We start from the raw sequence: 23,589 nt of genomic DNA on the forward strand, positions 1-23,589 counted from the left end.
TAGACAAGGCTGGCCTTGAATTTGCAGAGATCCATCTTCCTCTGCTTCCTAAATACTGGGATTAAAGGTGTTGTTTATTTGTTTGTTTTTCAGTTAAGGTCTCACACTATAGCTCAGGCTAGCCTGCAACTTTTATAACTGTCTTAAATTGAAATATTGTCAATTGATACAAAACAGATACAGTTATGGATTGTATTAATTCTGTGTATTTATTTATGGAGTACTACCCATTACTAATATAAGTCTTCCAATCCAGAAACAGGAATTTTTTCCAGTTATCTATATATTTTTGTATATATTTTATATTTCTTTTTTAATATTTATTTATTTATTATGTATACAATATTCTGTCTGTGTGTATGCCTGAAGGCTAGAAGAGGGCACCAGACCTCATTATAGATGGCTGTGAGCCACCATGTGGTTGCCGGGAATTGAACTCAGGGCCTTTGGAAGAGCAGGCAATGCTCTTAACCGCTGAGCCATCTCTCCAGCCCTCTTTTGTTAAATTTATTGGTCTTATGCTTTTTGAAGCTACTATGAGTAAAATTGCTGCCTTAATTTCTTTGCCTGATTGTTCATGTGCATTATAATTTGTGCTCTTTAAACTGATTTTGTTTCCTAAAAGCTCAACTAAATCATTTGTTAGCTTAATAATTTTATTGTGGCTTCCTTTGGATTGTCAATATAAAAAAAACATGTCATCTGTGAATAAAAATACATTTACTTCTATGATTCCAATCTAGATGTCATTATTTCTTTTTGTTGCCTAATTGCTCTAGCTAAACTCTCGAGCACAGCACTGAATAGAAGTGATAAGAATGAGAAGTCTATCTTGTTTTTAATCTTAAAGGGAAAGGATTCATTCTTTATGAAATAGAATGTCATCCAGGACTTTCTTATCAATGTCAGTTATCAGGTTTGTTATGTGTTTTTGTCCTAAAAGATTATGGATTTTGTCTAACATTTTTTTCTGAGCCATTTAGGTAATCATGTTCATACCTTCTTATTTCAAAGAAAGCAATCATCATTGGAAAAAGTTCAATTTCCAGTAACCATCCCTACTATAGTTCACTGTAGTAATCTTCATGACTTTCTTCCTTCCTTCCAGACCACAACCTACCTACAGATTGGTGCCTAGTTTAGATATTTATCTCTTCAGTAGCTAGACAGATGAGACATACAAGTGTTTATGGAAATGTTGGGGATAAATTTATCCCTTAGAGGTAGTAAACTGTATCAGGGTGACTTACAACTGGAGGAACTTTTTCCAGCAAAGAGCTGTTAATGGGACACCTATGGAAGGCAATGTAAGAATGTTCTCTTTTTAATTAGAATACAAAATAATAGGTTTTAGTGAAACATAGGAACACATGCATATTATGTTCTTTGCTCATGTCCACACCCGTGATTATTCTCTCCCCTCTCCTGAAATGTCCCTAGGGTGTAGTGGCCTTCACCACAAACAATAAGTATCATCTATCTCAAACACAAACAACTTGAAAACTCGAGGAGGCAAGAGCCCTCGTAGTGTCTAAAAAAAATCACTATGATCGTCTCGCCCTCATAAAGATGTTCCTGGAATTAAGAAGCAGTTTAAAATATGTATTTTTCCTGTACCAAAATTAAGGGGGAAAAGTCTACATCAATAAGTTAATATTTTTGTAGATAACAAAATGACATCTCTTTCTTCTGAAATTTTCTAATCTAGAAGCAATGTATTTCTTCATCCACTGACTGTGAATTGGTCATGTGATTTCTACAAGTAGTGCCAAGCTTGAGTCTCAAGGCCTTACACAATTCCATGTTCTACTGGAATACTGCAGTGGAGAGAGACTCTAGAAACTGTAATCGATTTACCTAAGCCCAGTGGTTCTCAACCTCTGGGTCATGATCTCTTTGAGGGGAGGGGATCAAACCACCCTTTCACAAGGATCACATATCAAATATCCTGCATATCTGATATTTACATAATGATCAATAACATTATATGTCATGAAGTAGCAACAAAACTAATTTTATGGCTGGGGTCACCACAACATGAGGAACTAACTGTATTAAAGGGTCACAGCATTAGGAAGTTTAAGAACCACTGTTCTAACCAATACCCAAACACTGCTTACATATAAGACCACTTCAGACAGGCCAGTGTCAGAGTAACTCGCCAGTCATCAGCAACTACTTAGAGACATGAGTGAGCCAATCTGAGTACAGCCCAATCTTAAAATTCGGAGACTTAAAGGCTAAATAAATACTAGTTGTTTTAAGCTACGGAATAGTGTATGAATTATTCAGTGGGAACTCCATACCATTGATAAACCTCACCAATGTAATTTTTTATCTTGGCTAGCTGAAAATTTTTCTCAAAGACTAATTTCTTGTAATTTGGATTGATTTGCTTCTGAATTGAGGTCTCCCACTGTTCATTTATACCAACCTGCAAAAAAACCGAGGAATGTGGAAAGATGAACATGGAGCTTAAAAATAAATCCGGGTATCCATGAGGTGAATCTTTTGGGTTTAGATAGCAAAGACCCTGAGATAGATAGATAGATAGATAGATAGATAGATAGATAGATAGATAGATAGATAGATAGATAGATAGATAGATAGATGGAGGAGGGGGGATAAATTCCTGCTACAGGAAATTACTTACTTTAAGCATTTGGTGAATAAAACAATTAGGAATTTTAGGGAACTAAAAAAAGCCAGACACATAGCCATCACCACTTTCTGCAGCTGTGTTTTAATCTATCACACAGTCTTGTACACACACTGGCATGCGACTCAAGGGTCTTTTTTTTTTAAAGAAATTCTAGCAAAAGCCCCTCTTAGCATGCAAAGTCAAACCTGGATATTGTCCTTTTGTTTGATCAAAGGTTTGGGAGTTTGTTTGCTTGTGTTTGTTAGTGCTTCCCGTCTCATAAATCAGGAAGTAGAATGGCATTTCAGTGGCCATCCATTGGCCACATGGAGAGAAGAGTGCTTTGCATGGACGGACAGGGGCTGGGTGCGTAGGTAGCGGACACAAATGAAAGGCACAGAGCCACATTTGATCTGGGCACTTTTCCACAGTGTGTTTTTAAAGCCATTTAGCAGAGCATCCATTTCCTCCTCTCCTAAAAGAACAATGTATTTGCTTCTCAGATTTTTGAGAGGCGTGTTACATAATACGAGTATTTGTTATTGGGGTGTGTCTCTGTGTGTGTATGTGTGTGTGAATTTATCTTCCCGAATGTGTTTAGAAGAATCCCCTTGATAATATGTATCCAACCAAGCCAAAATCTAGTGATCTTCCAAAAACCTGGAGACAGCATATGTTACAGGTTAGGGGGTTGAAGAACAAAGTGCAGGTCATAGTCTTACTTTTGCTTAGACAACGTGAGAGAAGTAGGGGGTTAAGAAAAAGTCACCCAGGTCCCCATAGTATATCTGGATTTCTAAAGGTCTCTAATTCTGCATAAAGTGCTTCTGCATTTCACTCCTGTCTAACTTCTGACTTCACAGGTTGTCCCACTAGGCCCCAGTAGTTCCAAAAGGCAAAAGGCAATTCCATAGTCACCTCTGTAATGGAAGAAACTTTGGGCTAATGGTCCAAATCAGTTCTCTCATGGAAAAATCAGCTCACTTATCCTTAGTCGGGCAAAGGAATGAAGCACTCAGTAAAATCCAGCTCCATGTTCAAGTTTATTACACAAGTCCACTTGCAAAAGCCTAGCTATGTGTCACTCAGCAACAAGGTCCCCCGGGGGGAGGGGGCTTCTCACAACCGTTATTTCCAGGCTCAACTGTGAAAGCTTCACACTTCTCACACGGGAAGTGAACTAAACATTCAATCTAAACACAAGGCAGCCTTGAGTGTGCTTTGCCCCCACAAAGATGTTTCAGATGTTGCTGATATGCCTGAAGGGGAAAGTACAGACTAAAACACTCACACTTCACCGTTCTAAGCCAGGTCATTTTAAAGCAAACAGGGAGGGAGCCTATGGGACCAAGGGTGCAGAAGTGGGAACGCAATGTCAGTCTGTGAGCCCAGAAACTCAGTAAAGGTCTCTAAGCACTCGGCCTGTTTGGAGGTTGGAAAAAGGAGTCCTATGGAGAGTTTCAGAATTTTTGTCCCTCAACCCACAAAGCCACATCTAGCTGGAGAAGATACTCCAAGTCCTGAAGGCAGAGCCAAAGGAATAAACTCTCTGTTGGTGGATACAAGCACATTTCACCACCACCACCACCCCCTTTGTCTCTTGCCCTTCTGAGGATATGTACTACTCTCCTGGACTTTACCTCAAACCTTGACTCTCTTGGTCTGCCCAGCTTTAGGGAAGGTAGTTGCTGATCCAAATCTAGCCCTGTGATTGCAGAGCTCATCACTCTGCTTCCTCCACTCCCTCCCACAAGGAAGCAAAGCAATCTGAAAATCTAGAAGATTCTTCTTCTCACAAAAAGAGCTGAATGGTGTCATAAAGTCGCCAGTGTTGAAGTGTGATTATGGGCGGTGTGAAAATTCAGCCATTGGTGAATCAAAGGGCTGGAAAGGCCTTCCAACTCAATCGGGTTTCCTCCATTATGGACACCCAAATTTTGCCATTAAATATCAGTGATAGTTTTGTAAATTACAGAAAACCACATGCTTTTCCTTGACCTAGATGAAAAAGTGGAGAGACAGTAAGAATAGTCACTGTCACAGCCTTGAAATATCTATCTGAGACAGGGAGAAAGTTTTATAAAACTCATGTCAAGAAGATTTTAACCCAACAAAAAATGTGCATGTACATTCATCAAAAGATGAGAATTAATATGTTCATAGCATCCTTATTCCAAATAGCCCAAGAGAAAAATATCCAAAAGGTAGGATGAGCAAGTAATCCTATAATATTCACATAAAGGAATATAGTGAAGATAACAGACTAAAATTACAGGCAACAATATAAATGCATAATCAAATATAGTCATGAGGGGGAAATCCAGATGTGAAAATAGCTTACTACATGATTCCAAAACAGGTCAAAGCAATGATTTCTATTGCAAGTCAGGATAATGGCTATCTAAGTCTGGAAGGGAAAACTGGCAAGATTTCTAGAGAATTTCAAATGTGCCCTTTTTTCCTCTTGATGATTGTTTCAGAGGTATGTTCACTCTGAAAAATCTCACTGAACCCTACACTTAGGATTCTGTACAATTTTGTAGGTGTGTTTATTGTTTATATAGGGTGAGGGAAGGAGGGAGAGGAAAGAAGAAAGAGAAGGAGAGATGGGGGAGACAGGATGAAAGTTTCTCGGTTTTGTTTGCAACCAAAGGAATTCTCTAGCAACATTTCTCTAGAAACAGGAACTCCGCTAAAAGATCTTTATTTCCATTTCCTTGTTCAGGGAAAGCTGTCACACAGCTTCTTGTCAAATGCAAGTTCTCTTTATGTCTGTCAGAAAAAAAATGCCCGACAGTTTCGTGCTTCTTTTATTTAAGGAGAAAAAATACTAAATACATTGCTGCAGTTTTGCCATCTGTGCCTTTTCAGAAAAACTGATGCAGGGTATCTTGACGCTGGCCAGAGACAGTGCACTATTGTGACAAATGCTTCTTAAATCCTGCAGTGAAAGTTTACTTCTCTCATACCTGAAATCTAATCACTGCAGACAGCTTTTCACTCAGTGGTTCAGAGACCAAGGTTCTTCTGTCCAAAGGCCTCAGCGTTCTCTGCTGAGTCTCCTGTGAGTGGACAAATAACCTGTGCCATAGTCACATAACGGAATATAGTGAAGATAATAAATGAGCTACAACTCTATGCAACAATATAAATGGACTGTCAAGTATAACCATGCCGGGAAATCCAGATGTGAAAATAGCACATGCATGATTCCACAACAGGACAAAGCGATATTAAAAGTCAAGATATTGCTTATGGGCTTTTATGCGATCCTTCTAGAGGTGAAGTGGTGGGTTCCTCACCTTTTATTGCATCTGTTACATGACCACACCTATTGTTTACCCAAGAAGAAAATAAAAAAAAATGAACACCTAGCTTTTCCTTAACATACCAGATCTCTACTCCCCCCTCTCTACAATCTCTCATGCCTGAAATTGAATTACAAAGAACAACGAACAGGGCGTTATGGGAGAAAATTCAGACAGAAAGATTGGATATCTGCACCCTGTCCTGTATCCATGATGCTACACATCCATATCCAACCTCCTTGTGGCCATCAGAAGAATCACACACCCTGAGAATGATTGCATACCGGTAGCCAGATGAATTGTTCTTGTGAGACGTGAGTTACACTAGCCAAGCCAAAAAATGGAATAACATTTGTTGTCCCCGTTTTCCCCAAATATTCAGACGGCCAGAACTGAAAAATGTACACTAGTTGAGGAGACACAGGAGCTGGGTTTTATCATTTTTTATGCCTACTTCCTTTTCCCAAGTCCCTTGATAATAATAATAATAAAGCCATAAAAATCATGCCACCAGTAGCATAAACACATTAACCCTTTCTGTGTACAGCATGTGTATATCACAGCTGCTAGCACTACCATGGGGTCAACTCACTAAATTTTCACAACTCAGTGAGATCATTATCACTACTGTTCCCCTTTCACCAATTAGGAGCTTGAAGCATGCAGACTAAGTGCAAGATCACACAGCTTGTAAGTGGTGGTACTACAAGAATCAAAGACAACCCAGGATAGAAATGCAAGCTAGTAATCTTGATAAAACTCCCAGTAACTAAGGGAATGTTTAGATATGTAATTGTGTGTGTGTGTGTGTGTGTGTGCCTGAATGTGTTTATGAACATCATGGCATGCAAGAGTCCATATAAGTCAAAAGAAGGTGCCGAATCCTCTGGAGCTACAGACAATTGTGCTGGGCTTCAAACCTGAGTACTTGGCTAGAACAACATGCAAACTGCCCAGCTCCTGAGAACCAACCAATCTTGAACCTAAGCTTCGCCGGTTGTGAGTGAACCCTATTTCTCTTTAGTACCTGCTACTGTACAAGCAGCTAAAAATTTATTTGTTATAGGACATAAAACAAAGGGTTAAATCGAAGCCACACAAGGGGCAAACTTAGGCAATGTATTTTTCTTCATGCAATTGGGTTAGTTTTAATTATCAAAAGCTAAAGTTTTGCCAGATGAGCACTAGGTGACATCTGATACCTGATAGGGCTCCAGCATTTTCTGCTTTAACACCAAAGGTATTTAACTCAAATGGTACTCTTTGAAAACACTCCAAGTTCCTATTTCCCCACATCCCTTCTGAGTTTGCCACCCTCTTCCGTCAACATCCAAACACATTGTTAGAACTTCAAGACCTATTTTCTCATGTTTGTAAAACAGACATTCTCTTGACTTCTTCTCAGAGGTTTTCTATTTATTCCCACTGTACTCCCCCCCTCAATTACGCTCTAGACTCAGATACTCAATAAACACGTGCCATCTTGCAAAAGGGGTGGGCTGAAGTGGCAGAATTCTGGTGCCAAATTAAAAGGGGAAATACAGCTTTAGTTGCCTTACTAAAATATAAATACAAGCTTGAGGAATGGAGTTCACATGCAGGCTGGAAAGAAACGTAAATATTGATACTGTATTCTCGTGAACAGTATGTCTCAGTGGCTGTCATCTGCTCTCCTAGTTACTAGCTCTTCGCTCTTAGATGTCTGGTACGAACAACAAAAAAGAGTAGCTGAACTCTAGAATTAGGGTTTTGTTTCACAAATCCAGATGTGCTTAGACAGAGTCATCAGAAATCAGATCCTAAACATCTTTTCTCACCCTCCATAAGAATTTTGAGCATCGGAATAGGCTTAAAGTGCAGTTACAAATCGGTATTTTTTGCAGCTTGGAAAACTGCTTCAAAGGCAAGAGATCTTTTTAATGTCTTCTGAAATGTTTTTAGCTTTAAAAAGATCCTGGTTCTAAGTTATTCCTCAGGCCTCCGAAGCCAGATTCTTACCCTTGTCTAAGCAAGCTCTATTTCTCCATAAAACCCAGCAGCAAGATATTATAAAAAACCTCAGACCAAAAGCAAGGAAAGTCCCCTGCTGCTGTTTATCTTGGAAGTCCAAAACTTCTTGAGATTGCAGAAGATTCTATGGAGTCATTTTCTTCTGTGGTCATATTTACATGGCAGCCCCAGTTAGAAGTATATGCTAGGCCACCCAACTTCAAACCCTGTTTTTCTATCACAACTGTAGTATTTTCAAAGAAATATTGAAAATTTGGAGTGAGGAGAATGGTCTCTGTCTTATGGTAATATGAATTACAGACGTAGATTTATTAATGGCTGTTAAAACTCATCACTACACATTCAAGTTCAGTATATATTACTGTTATAACATATACCAAGTGTGGGAAGATTTCAAGGGGTCTCACCCTAGACAAATAACTACAGGAAACTACTGACTGCTGGGAGTAGGAGAATTAGCACCCCCAGGAACGAGCTCCGATATTGGTTGCCCAATACAGAGTGCTCAGTCTTGAAACCATATACATCCAAACAACAAAAACAGACTGAGGAGGTTATATGTGTATGTGTGTGTGTGTGTGTGTGTGTGTGTGTGTAATATATATCTACACTTCTACTATATATCTCTGTGTACATGTGTGTATACAAACATACACATACATATGTATATAACAATAATAATCAAAGAAAAAAGGCAATCAACTTGCTAGTAGAAGGCATGGGAAGGGTATAAGAGCATGTAGCTGGGAGGGGTTGAAGGGAGGAAAGGAGGGGTAAAAGTAATGTAATTCTACTTAAGTGAGAAACACCATTTAAAGGGGGTATTAATTAAAACAACTTTTATTTTTCCCCAAGACAAAAACTAATATTATCCAACAAAACTCTCAGAGAAGTACCCATTACCTTAGAGCACTGGTTTCATGAGTCACATTGGACCTCCATGTGAGAATCTGCTCTCCTTGAAAGGATCACAAGAGACGACAGCATGGGTTCCTTGAGAGTAAGTGTAGTAGAGGACGAGGGCAAGAGGGTCTTCTTTTCCTTTCTAGTATTTCCCATCTGTACGGGTTGAATTGCCCGGTCCTACCCATGAAACCAAAATGTCAACAGCTCTATGGTGTATCCAATCACTTTCCAGTGCTTCTACCAAAGCAGTCTCTGCTCTTACTGCCATCAGCCGCCTGTTTGCTGTCCCTGCTCCTACTCCTCGGTCTCTAACGGGTCTCCCCACACAATAACCCATGTGACTCTTTTCAACTCTAAGTTAGTCACATTCCTCGCATCTTGAAGGATTGCCACTCTACTCAGAGCACAACTGTATCTGGCAAGACAATGGCCTACCGGACTCTGTGCTATCTATGTCTATCTTGTCATGCTGGCCTATCCCCCTCACTCCCTTCCTCATCTCGTCTATACCACCACTAGGACCTTTTGTGCCTCCTTGTCATCGCTGAATTATGCATGACTTGTGTTTACCTCAGGGCCTCTGTACAAGCTATAGCTCTCCTCTATAAACAGAATCTTCCTCCATCCATGTGCACAACTAACAACTTTACCTCCTTCCGATGTTGCTCAGATGCAGCTTCTTCAGTGAGGCCCACTAGAATATTCTAACTGAACAGGACCATCCTAGCCCCACACAGTTGAATGCCCTCCCTAAAAGGCTTTGGAATTCCCTCATATATAATGTTGTATGGGGTTTATCTCTCTCCTTTGGAACAGAGGCTTATAGTTGCTTTATGTTTGCTTATCAAACATAAGTATCTACAAAAGTGTCTGATATGTAATAAATGAATAAATCTGAATGATAAGATAATCACTTTTTGTATGCTTATAGAAGTAACAACAAAAAAAGAACCTTAATTAATGTCTGGTCATATTGAGAATCAGAATTTCTTGACCAGCTAGCCACATCCTTCTTCTGACCTTGCATTCCACAGATTCAGGCAGAGGCTTTCACTTGCTTGGAAGGAGCAATATATACCTTCTACTCTGTCTGATGCAATATAGTGTCAACATAAGAGTTGATGTGCCAGGCGCAGTTCTCTCAATAACATGATGCAGCCAATGGTGGTATTTCCACTCCATGGCAGATGAAGAAAAGAAGATATGCAACATGCTGCCAAAAGCACTACAATGTTGAAAGGGTGAAGATGGTATCAGAACCCACACAGTCCAATTTCAGAATCCATACTCCTCACCACAAATGCTCCCACTTTCCTGGCTCACAAGATAGTACCCAACCTTCCTCAAACCAAGTTTAAGGAAGCTCCAAAGGTCCTAAATTCTAAATATTTTTTTATAGAACAAAGAACATGGACATAAGGTCATCATTGAGTACCCTACAAGAAAGAAAGAAAGAAAGAAAGAAAGAAAGAAAGAAAGAAAGAAAGAGACAAAACTATAATTCTCTGCTTGTCACAAACAAGGCACTCTTGAGCACGAGAAATAGGCTGTAGGTTCCAAAGAGTCCCCTTGCAGTGCTACAATACTGCTATTCCATAGCCAAAACGACAATGCTGCTTTGTCAAAATAAGCTTTTTACCTATTATATACAAGAAGATAAAAATGGCTCATCTAATTGCTATTAATAGCTCCAGTTTGAGCCATATTAACCTTATTTTCCTTTCGAATAGGGCTATTAGACCAGGAGATCAAAGGAGTGCTACAAACATGTGATATCTTGATTTCAGCAAACCATTTGACAGTTGCTCATGATGATAGATCTCGTGGGCAAGGTGGAGAAATGTGGTTAGGATGGGGAGGTGTGGGGGGGTACATTTGTGGCTTCTGCAACAATGGCATCCAAGGAATGTTGATTAATAGATGTCAACTTAGAAGGATGTTGCTAGGAGCTCTGGTCTTGAGTCCATCCGAACAATAATTTTATCCGAGATGTGGGTGATGTCATAGAATCATGTTTACAGTAGCTGCAAAGAACAAAATGCCGGGGGCACCATCTGACACGTTAAATCAAGACATGAAACCATCACCACTGATTGGAAATGAAAGAGCAAAGCAAGCAAGATTCAGTTTAACAAAGACAACGGAAGAGTCTCACAACATTTAAGTTCAAAATATCAACTATACACAGAACCGAGGAAATCTCAAATTTAAAATCTACCACGTTAAACAAGGCAATTTGCGGGCGGGGGGGCACAATAGCAATAGTTAACCAGCAGCATAGTATGCTGGTTAAAACAAAGGCCACTTCATTCCTGATTACTGATAGAAATAGAAGAAATAGGTCTCTTCACATTCTGCGCCGGAAACATATGGCAAACTTAAGACCCCCAAATTCTGTGATTCTTATTAAATTAAGAATAATTCTGTATGTGTGTGTGAGAGAGAATCTGAGACCGACCACACAGTCCAAACTCACCTAAAAATCAAATCTTCCAGCCTTGACATCCTGTAAGCTGGATTACAGGCACGCACCACCACCATATCTGCCAAGTTACATTTACGCTTGGCCTATTTCATTTTGAGGACCTTAAACACTTAAAAAATATTTTTTCAGAATAGGGATGACTATATTCACAGATAATTTTCTTAGTAACCGTAGACCCTCTTTCTCATACTCAGTAATGGCTGAGAGATGGGCATTACATGAGAAACAGAAATTGCCTATATCTGTCTTAGTCACTCATAAAGATGAGCTACACGGGATCCCTGCCCTCTGGGTCACACCATGCTGTGTCCAGTCAGAGTACTATTTGAAATGCTGTTTCAACAAATTTCAAACCTATAATGAAGTTCTTACATTGAAAACCCATGTCGACTTCGTTAATTTTATTTTGGTTTATTATTAAGATATAAAATTATGTTGAAGAAATTTTGTAATTGTTCTTTTGTGCCATCACACCCTTGTTATCCTGTTTCAGTAGAATGGCACACAAAACCTCGAATTTCATGATTTTATGTGTGCTTCTGTGTGTATGCATGTTTGTGTACATTTGTGTGTGTGCACAAGTGTAATCAAGTGTATGGAGGCCAGAAGTCAACCTCTGGCATGGTTCCTCAAGAACCATTCCCCTGTTTTGTTCTTTTGAGACAGTTTTTCTCATAGGCCTGAAACTCACATAGGAAGGTAGACTAGTTGATAAGAGAGCCTCGGGCGTTCTCCTGTCTCTGCTTCCCCAGTGCTAAGCTTATAAGCATGTGCCAATACATCCAGCATTTTACATGGGTTCTGGGGACTGATTTCAAATACTCAGGTTTGCATGTAAGCACCATACCCACTTTTCAGCCTTGTCCCATGATTGTTTTTTTTTAAATATTTATTTATTATGTATACAATACTCTGTCTGTGTGTATGCCTGCAATCCAGAAGACGGCACCAGACCCCATTACAGAGGGTTGTGAGCCACCATGTGGTTGCTGGGAATTGAACTCAGGACCTTTGGAAGAGCAGGCAATGCTCTTAACCTCTGAGCCATCTCTCCAGCTCCCAATTGTTTTTTTTTTTAATGGAATATGCTGGCTGGTCTTAGGTCAACTCGACACAAACTAGAGTTATCTGAAAGGAGACAACCTCAATTGAGAAAATGCCTACATAAGATCTGGCTGTAAGACATTTTCCTAATTAGTGATTGATGGGGAGGGCCTAGTCCACTGTGGTTGAGTTCATCACCAGGATGGTGATGCTGGGTTCTATAAGAAAGCAGGATGTGTAAGCCGTAAGGAGTAAGCCAGTAAGCAGCACCCTTCCATGGCCTCTGTACCAGCTCCCGCCTCCAGAATCCTGCCCTGTCTCAGTTCCTGTCTTGACTTCCTTCGGTGATGAACAGCAATGCTGAAGTGTAAGCCAAATAACCCTTTCCTCCCCAACTTGCTTTTGGGTCAGGGTCATCTCAGCAATAGAAACCCGAATGAAGACATGGAGTAAAAGGAAAATAGGGAGAAGTAGCAAGAGAAAATTCGAACTCTGTTTAAAATTCTCACTGACTCTAAGGGTCAGTCCAAAAGCTATCCAAAGAGCAATCAGGGTTCCCTGCCCTGTGGGAAGTCCAAGGACCACCCACCTCCATCCATGGGGGAGGGGGAGGGAAATGGGAGGCGGTGGCGGGGAAGAGACAGAAATCTTTAATAAATAAATTAATTAATTAAAAAAGAATTAATACAGAAAAAAAGCTATCCAAAATGCAGCTTAGAATTACTATGGTTTTATTACATTTATTGCCAGAGTAACTGTTACTTAAAAGATTCCAGTCCTGGTGAAGATGTAGAGCAAGGGGAACTCCTGGGACCATAAAGCAATGCACACAGATAGAAAACAGTCAGGTGGCATATATTAAAGCCAAACGTACCTATCCCCTTTGACCCAGTAATCCCACTTTTAGATGCATACCAGTCAGTTGGATATAAATATGCTCACGAAAAGACACGGAGAGGGGCTGGAGGTAGCTTAGTTGGTAGAGTACTTGCCTAGTATGAACTAAGCCCTAGGGTTGACCCTCTGCACTGCCCAAAGCCAGGTATGCTAGCTTTAATCCTAACACTCCAGAGGTAGAGCAGGAAAGAATCAGGAATTCCAGATCATCCTTAGCTCCATATCGAGTTCCAGGCCAGCCTAGGATATATGGGAGTTTTTGAACTACAAATACAGAAGGCATGTAGCAAAAAGCATTCAGGACTGTAGAGTTAAAAATAGAAACAAATGTCTATCATCAAGAGAATGGATCAGCAAACTATGGTAGATACCCACAACTTCATGCAGCAAAGACAATGAACAATCATTATGCATACACAACATGGAAGATCCTTACCAGTGTAATGTTGAATCAATAATGTAGACACTTAGAAGTGTGCAAGCACTTACGTGAAGTGCGCAAGAACTTACTTGAAGTGCGCAAGTACTTACTTGAAGTCCGAAAGTTTTATATAAATCTAGTTATTGGAAGAGAAAGTCAGGGGCATGCCGACCCTAAGGAGGTGGAGTGACTGGTAGAGGACACAACAATGTGTTGTCTCTTAATCTGAGGAGTTTCCCCTTGAGTTATCTGTTTTGTGAAAATTCACCAACACAAGCACATAGAATCGGCATAACAAAACATAGGAATGTCAGGCTTAATGCAAATTTCACTAAAAAAAAAGTTCAGTAACTAAATGTAATTAGCAGTATCCAAAAGGCCAACCACACGAAATGTCTAAGGATGCATAGTTTGGCATTGAGTACCGTGAAATAATTCCAAAGCCTCGGGTGTTAGCGACTGAAAAGCTGGACTTGCTTCAAGTTTATGGCCATAAATCTCAGAAGTCTCTCCGTGCAGCTGGATAATCCCACTACACTTCCTTACTGCATCCACGCTCCCCTGGGACAGCCTATTCACACCTTGACTCCTCTCCTCACATTGCCAACACCCTCTCAGCTGATGATCTCATCACTTACTTCATGGAGAAAATAGATGTCATTTTTTAAATGGCAAGGGGAAACACCTGGCCCCACCTCCACTGCTGTCAGTCCACCGGCTCACCTCACCTGCCTTTCGGCCTAGATCTGTCACTTCCCCTCCAGATGTATTTTCATCTTACCTCACCTTGGCTTCTCAAGGACTTTATAACTGTCCAGATCTCTTTCCTGGTACCAATTTCCCCCTCTTTTTGGAAACCAAGCACGTGCAACATGCTGATACCTAAAGAAGTTTCCCGTCCATACTGTGTGTTCATGTAACTTCTACTCCAGTTCTCTAGTTCCCTTCAAAGCAAAACTCTTTACAAGAGTCACCAGTCACTGCCATTTTCTCTTCGACCCATCCTCTTCTTTCTCTACCCCACTCCTCCACATATGCGAAGCATGTACTCTGCCCCCCACACCTCCTTTTGGCTTCCACCGTATCACACTGTCCTGTTCGTCATTCTAGATTTTTATCTCTCAGCACTGGGATCCAACCCAGGGTTTTGCACATGCTAAACGAGCTCTACCACTGACTTACATGTAGCACTAGTGATGTTTAGTTTGTTTTATGAAGCAGGATCTCTCTCTCTCTCTCTCTCTCTCTCTCTCTCTCTCTCTCTCTCTCTCTCTCTGTGTGTGTGTGTGTGTGTGTGTGTGTGTGTGTGTGTTTGTCTAGTCCAGGATGGCTGCAAGTTACTGATGTGAAGCACAACATCCAACTCTCCTAGACTGCTGAATGTTCTTTTTCATTCTTTCTCTTCTCCTATGAAACTCAAAGTCAGGCTCCTCTGGGCATCAGCACCAGTTTCCTCCCTTCTGGGAAATTCAAGCATGCTTAACAATTGGTACCTTTCTGCAAGTACCATGCTCCTTTCCTGTCTCTGCTGTCCCTAGATCGGAGGTGTCACACGGCCTTCTTCATCATCTTCCCGTCTCGCATCTTCATCTTCCCGTCTCGCATCTTCATCTTCCCGTCTCGCATCTTCATCTTCCCGTCTCACATCTTCATCTTCCCGTCTCACATCTTCATCTTCCCGTCTCGCATCTTCATCTTCCCGTCTCACATCTTCATCTTCCCGTCTCGCATCTTCATCATCCTGTCTCGCATCTTCATCTCCAGTTTGGGCTTCTCTCTCTTAGGCTTTCCCCTCACACATCTAACCCCTCATCTCAAACTTAACAGGGCTCAAACAGAAAGCTATGGATTGTATTCCCTTCAGATGAAAATGTCCACCTTCCCAGTAGCCTTCTGTATTTCTGTAAATGTCATCGCCTGCTTTGAATTACTGAAGCAAAGGAAGCTACGCGTCTGACATCTGAATTACTTTTTCTCATAACCTGTACCTAATCTATTCAGTAAGTCCTATCAATTATATTTCCAAAATGAGTTAGTTCAGAATCTGACCACTTTCTCCTTATTTCTAGTCCCCAGTACTAGTTGACTAGATAGTAACTACCTTACCAGTCCAAACTTGCCTCAAAAGTGACTTCACAGAAGTGTATATCAGATCAGGCCAGTCACCGAAAGTCCCCTACCATGAGTCAGGGCAACAGGAAGCAGCCCTGAGGGTAGAGCAGCAAGAAAAGTGTGCGATCTAGGAGGGAAAACAAAAATGGGGGTATAGAGGCACAGACAAAATTAAGAAACCTTTTCCCTTTGAAATACCTTCAGGCTGGAGTAACCATAAAGGGGGTATACAACATAGTTGATACCACCGGGGTTCTGATCAGCCCTTCTGCCTTCCCAAGAGAACCCCTGCAGACACACATGTGTACGACCACAGGCTTTTCGTAGCTATCCGATCCCCAGGAACATGCTCGAATCATATATGGAACTGGCCCTGGACGTCATCTACCCAGGGAGAATCGGCGCAGAACCATTCCAGCCTCTTCACCCCTCCCCCCCTCCTCCTAGTGAAGCACATCTGCCATGGCACACCAGTTAAGGGGCTCAGGCGAGGCTGAATCCAAAGTGTCTGCAGTAATAACCCCTCACAACAAGCTTCAGCTTCTACCCCTCCTGCTTCACTTCCCCACCCTGTTCATGTGCTTCCGTGGACTCCCTCTCAAACTACTTGCACAGAAATCCCTGCCTCAGGCTCTGAAGTTTGGGAAAGTCAAATTAAGATGCAAAATGTTGTACATTTACTCCCAGAGGTTATGACAAGAACAGTCCCATCTTACATTGAAAGGGATAAGAGAAGAGAGAAAACAGGACACCAAGTATTAAGAAAACATTTTAGGGGGAAAAAAACCCTGAAGAGGCAGGCCAGTGAGATGGCTCCATCAAGTAAGCCTGGGTGACCAGCGTTCTGTCCCTGGAATGTACACAGTGGAGGAAGAGAACTGAGTCCACAAAGGAGCCCTCTGATCTCCACGTGCCCCACCCCACCCCACATCATGTACACACACAATAATAATAGTAGTAATAGTTAATAAAACATTTTAGAAGAAAGTATTTTAAATGATTAATTTTAAGACCTTCCCTGCGTATTAGATTAGGCCATCTTTATTTATTCATGTATAAGTATACATGAACATCAATACACTAATGACCCCTAACTCCATTTTCCATTCGTTTATACTCTGATAGTGAAAATGGCTTGAAGGGACTATTAGATCCTAGGTCCATAACTGCCTACCTTGTGCCGCTAATAGAAAGGCAAGTGAGGAGTGCTACTTTGGCAGTGTGAATTGTGTTTAAGAGCTATGTTTGTGCCACACGTGCACGTGGAAAATGAATGCACCATTCAACTGTCTGCAGAACTTCCCTCCAGTTCTTTTGAAGTGAAGTCACCACTTCCCCCTAACCGCACTACCCAAATATCAGCGCTGTTGAAAGTGAAGGGACTGTCCCTGCTGGGTGGTTTGGGGTAAAAAAGGAGGCAGGATTAAAGTGCTCATTTCCAGTCCCAAAAGTAAAATACGACTTGGCCTAGGGCAATCCTAATTCTTTCCAGAACTCATCCCCGGAATTGCCCTTTTAAACAACTAGTCATTAACCCAACTCCAGGTCTTTTATAGCTGCGAAAGCTGATCGGGCACATCATTTATTCATTACGCTTATTATTATTGTTATTGCAGAAAAGCAGTGAATTCCTGGGGCGGGGTTCAAAGGGTTCTTCCAGGGAGGAAGGGGTGAGGGAAAGGAATGGCTAGGCCAGCAGACCCGGCCAAGAGGCTGGGCTAGGCTGCCCAACAGAGGTGCACGGAAGTCCTCCTGGAAAGTACACTGCTGAAGCTCCTCTGCCTGGCACAGAACTCAGTGACCACCTCACACCAGAGCAGCCACTGCAGCAACAGAAAAGGCTTCTTACGTAAGTCATAACCGCTGACATCACCTTCCCCCAGAGCATCTCAACTGAACCAGGAACCAAAGGACCCACGTGCCAATCCAACACTCTTGTCCACCGCCTGGGTCGTTTTCTAAATGATTCTGTAGCTGCCAGGTTTGGGATACAGTGCACCAGTAGGAGAGAAGTGAATGGCCCTTAGAGTAGTTAACAGAGACTACTTTCTAGGACGTTTGCAGTGTTGCAAGAGTGAAGGCAATGTGCAGGGAAGATGCCCAGGGGTCTTCTAGATCTCCTTCCTCACCCTCTCACTGCAACCTGCCTGGCTGGACTGGTTCACACCTAAGTCTAGATTTGTGCGACAAGGAACTAAGGCAGAGGAAGAAGAGCCTGCAGCGTGCTCCGAAGACAGATACTCCAAAGAGGCATTCGTTAAGAGCCCTAGGTTACTCAGGACAGAAAAGACGGTCAGAGAGCTCTTTCCCACCCCCAGGCATTCCTCCCCTCCAGTCCCTCACTAAGGCCTTTGCTGATTCCAGGGTTCTTACTAGAGCACCTTGGAGTTTATTCTAGGCAGTCAGCCAGTGATGCTGGACTAGGTCACACACCTTCCAAAGGCATGAGTCCCGGGCACCCGAGGTCACAAAAGTGTGACAAAGCAGCTTGTCTCCCACAGACATCTTAAAAGGACACCCACTACTGAAGCCCCCAATGATGTAACCCAGTGGCTGGCTCCTAGAAGCTACAGGAGTTGCACCCCTCCCTCTTCCCAAGGACATGAAAGGCATATATGTCCCAGTGGTAAATGACAGACTCTCTCTACCTCTTGTCTGCCTCCTAAATGCTTGCTTCCTGCCTGTTCTCAAGACCACGAATGTCTATGAGTTGAGAGGCCGTCCTTTTAACTTTCTACTCTCCGTGCCTGTATCCCTGCATGGGCCAGGGGCCACCCTACCTACTCAACCCGGGTTGACTGGGGTAGATCTCAGAGCGGAAGAGGGGAAAGAAGGCAAGAGTAAGGTGCAAGTTACAGCAGGCACCGCGCCTCAGGGCTGAGATTGTGGCGAGGCAAGTGGGGACTGCAAGAGGGTGCGGCGCTGGAGCCTAGTACCCTGGAGGATAGAAGGCGCTGGTACTCACGCACTGCCTCCTGCTTGGGGTCCAACGTGCTGAGGACGCGCTGCACGCTGCCGAGCTTGCCCTGAAGCGCCCAGACGCGGCGGTGAGTAAGCTGGATGTCGCTCTCGAGCTCCTGGAAGAGGCTGCACGCGTGCCGGGCCACGTCTGAGAGCTGCCGGAGGACCCTGGCCAGCGCAGCGTTGCTGACGGCGCACAGATCTAGCATGAGCAGCATAGCCTCGGCTGCAGCCGTGGACGCCTCGCCTGGGGCCGATGCTGCCTCCGGGACCCCAGCCACGCTCTCCTCCCCGGCCTCGCGCGTCTCGTCCGGTGGCTGCTGAGCCTGCTCGGCCAGCGCCGGCAAAGACGGCGGAGGTGGTGGCAGTGGGAGAGGCGCAGGGGGCACACGGGGAGGCTCCTCTGGCCCCGGTGCCTCGGTCTCTTCCCGCCGGCCAGGCGGCTGCAGGGGCGGCGGCTCAACGCTACCTCCACTCGTGTCCTCATCTGGGCCGAGAGCCGGGCGCCGCTGCCGGCAAAGCCACTGCGGCTCCACGATCCGCTTGGCGAAAGGCATCCCGCACAGCCGGGCCGCGACTTTCCGTTCTCCTCTGAGTGTCCCTTCTAAGCTAGGGACCTGGCGCGCCCACCTGAGCAAGAAGAGGGCAGGAGTCCGGCAAGGAAGGAACCGGGCTGTCCAGACACGCCAAGGGCTCCTCTGCTCACCTGGCCTCCTCCTCTTCCCCACCCTCTCCTTCACAGCTTAGTCCGACCTGTCCTCCTCCGGGTGCACGGCTGTCTAGGAACGATGACAAGCGCTGGGCAGAGAAATCTTGGGGTGTGCTTGGGTCCTCCTCACTTGCTTCCAACCGGGGTCAGCTGGCTCAGCTCCATCGTTCCTGAGCCCGTTGCCGCCGCCCTGGCCACTGCCGCCGCCTATATAAATGGGCGTGCGTGCGTGTGTGTGTGTGTGTGTGTGTGTGTCCGCGTGTGTGTGTGTCCGCGTGTGTGTGTGTCCGCGTGTGTATGTATGTGTGTGTGTCCGCGTGTGTGGATGGGTGGGTGGGTGGGTGTGAGTGTGTGCGCGCGCCTCAGTTTGAAAGTACCCCGGCGCAGGCCTCTCCCGCGCGCCCCTCGGCCGCTCCGGGGAGCGATTGCGCCTGGGATCTCTCTCTCTTTCTGGGCGGGGAGGAGGTTTCGGAAAGGCGCTCTGAAAACCCGGACAGAGGAATCCGCCTCCAGCCCTGGCTCAGGAGGCGGCGCGGGGGCGGTGGGGCGGACGCCGGGCGGGGGAGGCCAGGGCGGAGTGGGGCGCAGCGCCCTGTGCGGCCGCTGGGAGTCACTGGTGGCCGGACCGCTCCTGGTGCGGTCCTGCACCCAGACACTTTCTCACACACTTCACAGAGGTTAGAATTGAGACTGTCTGGGAGGTGGGGGTTGGGAGTTCTCAAGTTAAGAGTGTGGGTGCTGGTAGCCAGTTCAGAGGAAGGAAAGTATTGGGGATGCTGTGGATTCGTGTTGGAGCAAGTCGCTCCGTAGAATTCCAGCTCTGTCAAGTCTTTTGGTTCTTAGAGGGGGAAACAGGGCTGCTCCTTAAAGTGCCCCAGGAGACAGTTGGGGAGGGTGACGCAGCATGGGTGCATTCCCACGTGGCAAGAGTGGCCCAGGTGCTGTTGGTTTATACATTTCTCTGGTATCGTTCTTTGGTCTGCTCTGGGAGCCTTCTTCTCCAGAACATCATGAATGAGACCCAAATGATCAGTGAGCAACCCCCCCAGAAAGTTGCTTGCAAAATTCATTGCACATTAAGTGAAATGAATCGGATTACCTCCTTGTCACCCTACTGTGTTAATCCAACACAGGGTTTTTAAAGTTCCCCATGGGAGACATGATGATTCACAGAAGAATGGAAAGTTTTCCCTTCGGTTAACTAAAAAGTATAAATTCTTAAAAGGCATACATTTTCAATTGCAGTAATGTGCAGGCTGGCTGGGGGCAGCTGAAAACCTAAAAGCAGTTTAAGAAATGGGTTTTTTCTTTTAAAAGAAAAACTTTCATCTCTCCACAATGCATACTATAAAATAAATAAATAAATAAATAAATAAATAAATAAATAAAATTTAAGGCCACAAGCCAGATCTTGAGAATGCTAACTTCATTCCATGTATCTAAAGAGAACATAGAAAAAGTATCTTTTATGGAATCAATAAAGACCTCTAGATATGCAGTGCTGTGCCCTCTGTGCTCCATACAGGGCATAACACTCAGCACTTGGAGTCAGCCTACACGTTAGTCACAAAGGCTTTGACAGAGACTATCTTACTCTAATAATAATAATAACAATAATATTGGTGAAGGAATATCCCTGCTCATAAAAGAAGATGAAGGCTGGGGTTTTGGAGGTATAGGCTCATAATGTCTGTAAAGTCCACATAAATGATTTGGTAACAATGATTTGGTGGTGGTGGTGATGACAACAATAAAGAAATTAATATGATAAGCAAAGAGGGAAATAGTGACCAAAATAGTGAGTCCAAGCAAAGGGCAGATTGCAGTTCACTGTGCAGTTCTTACAACTTTACCTTAAATTTGGTTTTGTTTCCTAATAGAAAGGAAAAGAAAAAGAATGTTTTTGAGCTGTTTTTCAGCATGTGTTCTTTATATCACAAATCCAGAGAGCTGGCCAATTTAGAATGTAGCCTGGCACCTTTTAACATGTTCCAAATTCTGAACAAGAATTCCGCTAGGTGGATAAACCGGACTCTACCCTGACTACACTGAAGAATAAAGAAGAATAGAAGAGTGTGCGAGGCATCCACTTCCCAAGCCTATTGACAACTGTCTGCCCTGCCTTCAGTTAGGGACATATACCTAGAGCTATCCTATTAACCCCATCCACCTGCACATCCAGTGAATGAACTCAATGGGGTTTGACATTATTGATGGATTCCTTTTATGGATCAGCCAGAGTGATCTTAAGGGGGTGGCGGACAAGGTAGAGGAGAAGGAAGATTACAGGGGGTATTTAAGCTGAACAACAGGCTAGCTATCTGAGTATCTAGCCTAAAGTGACTAGCACAGATGTAGGATCAGGAAGCAAATCAAAGCTCCATTCAACTGTACAAAAGGAGGGACTCTTTTTACTCTCCTGGAATTCTACTCTTGTGCTAACAATGCCGTTTAGCTAAAAAAAAAATAAAATAAAATAGAAGACTTTGGTGTTGGTTTTGATCTCCTTGAGTCTCAGCGTTCCCTCTTTTTCCTTTGGTGGTCCCCAGTGATGTTTCCAAGATAGTTTCTTTCAACATCACCAAAAATAAAACCAATACAAATGATCATGTTCATTAATATGCCGTGTTGACGCATTCTCATTTCTCAGTTAGTTGTTGAGAATAAACACATCTTTAGAAAACAGTGTGATTGCTAGACTTTAGTAACACTACCTAAAAATCCTGTAGTCTATTACAGCGCATAATAGTCCGCCCTTTCCCTTTGCACCTCAAGCCCCTCCTGTGTTCATGCCTCTCCCTGACAACACATAGCAACCACATATAATCCCAGTGGGGTATATAGCCAATGACTGAGCTTTCAGATACCGCCCACCAAGGTTGTATATTATTCAGATCCTGAACTGCATTTACTCTGAGCTTTCTGACAAAAAGATTCCTCTAACAATGACAAGGCTGTTGTAGCTGGTGAAATGGTTCACTGGGTAAAGATGCCACCAAACCTAAAGATATGATTTTTATAATACATGATAAAAGGCAAGAACTGACTCCACAGAGTTGTCCTCTGACCTCTACACAATTGCCATAGTGAGTGCACACACATGAATAAAATAAAGTTTAAAAGTTGTTTTTTTAAAATTACAATAAAATTTACTATCTGAACTTTGAGTGTTATGCCTAGTTATATTCTTGCCTGATCTCTCTATCTCTCTCTGTCTCTCTGTCTATCTCTCTCTGTCTCTCTCTCTAACACACACACACACACAATACAAGTGCATATATTCCCTTTCCTATCTGTTATTACCAAAATGAAGATGGGGAAAAAAAGCATTTTAAATGCCTAAAGCCAGGCAGTCAGTCACATAGTTCAAAAGCTAGCACAGTTTCCTCAAATGTGTGATCAGTATAAACATTATGAAACGAAGTGTAATAGCCTGAGTGCATCACCATGCTCCAAGCATCACTTGGCCTTCTCTAGTCCAGTAGGAAGTAAGGCTTTACAAAGCACCAGGAGCCCAAAGCTTCTTCTCCAACATTTCCTGATTCTGTAGGTCACCATCTATGGTACATCAGCATTATTATTGGTGCAAAGTATTTCTTTTACGTAAGAAATGTCAGGAGATGTGTGGGGTGTGTTGGCATAATCATTTAATTGCAGTGACTAAAGTCCCCCTTCCTGCATCCAATTGTCCTTATTACTAGCTTAATCACTGCAACTCACTCCTAAAAGCCATGCCACTAAGTAAAAAGCTGTTAAGTTTTTAAAAATTCCATTAACCTTATTGTGGGAAATTATAAGCATTCCATTCCAACCTACATTACCCAAACTGTTTCATATATAAGAAACATATATTCTGCTTATGTAACGATATCACAAGTTTGAAGCAAAAGGACATGGTTTGCACACAAATGTGATGCTGGCAGAGTTTTGGGAAGGAGAAAAACAGATTTGACAGTAATGTGGTAAAAGACAGGATAGGTGGTCTTCTGGGAAAATTGTAGAGCATCATGTGGTTCACATTGAAGCACAGAAGTTCTGAGAGTTCATAGTTAACCTATACTTAAACTACACGTACAAATAAATATACAGTACAAA

The 23,589-nt window shown here is 43.1% G+C and overlaps 1 protein-coding gene across 2 annotated transcripts in view; it reads right to left on the reverse strand.

Annotated features, from left to right (window-relative positions):
• The window catches only part of Nhs (NHS actin remodeling regulator), a 346,298-nt gene extending 326,369 nt beyond the window's left edge, over positions 1-19,929 (reverse strand). For both annotated transcript variants that reach the window (XM_075957465.1, XM_075957464.1), the window contains exon 1: positions 18,790-19,929. In XM_075957465.1, the coding sequence (XP_075813580.1) occupies positions 18,790-19,342 (553 nt within the window). In that variant the 5' untranslated portion in view covers positions 19,343-19,929. The remainder of the gene's footprint in view (positions 1-18,789) is intronic.
• Positions 19,930-23,589: the final 3,660 nt, after the last annotated feature.

The sequence above is a fragment of the Microtus pennsylvanicus genome, chromosome X (assembly GCF_037038515.1).
Source record: "Microtus pennsylvanicus isolate mMicPen1 chromosome X, mMicPen1.hap1, whole genome shotgun sequence".
Lineage (NCBI taxonomy): Eukaryota > Metazoa > Chordata > Mammalia > Rodentia > Cricetidae > Microtus > Microtus pennsylvanicus.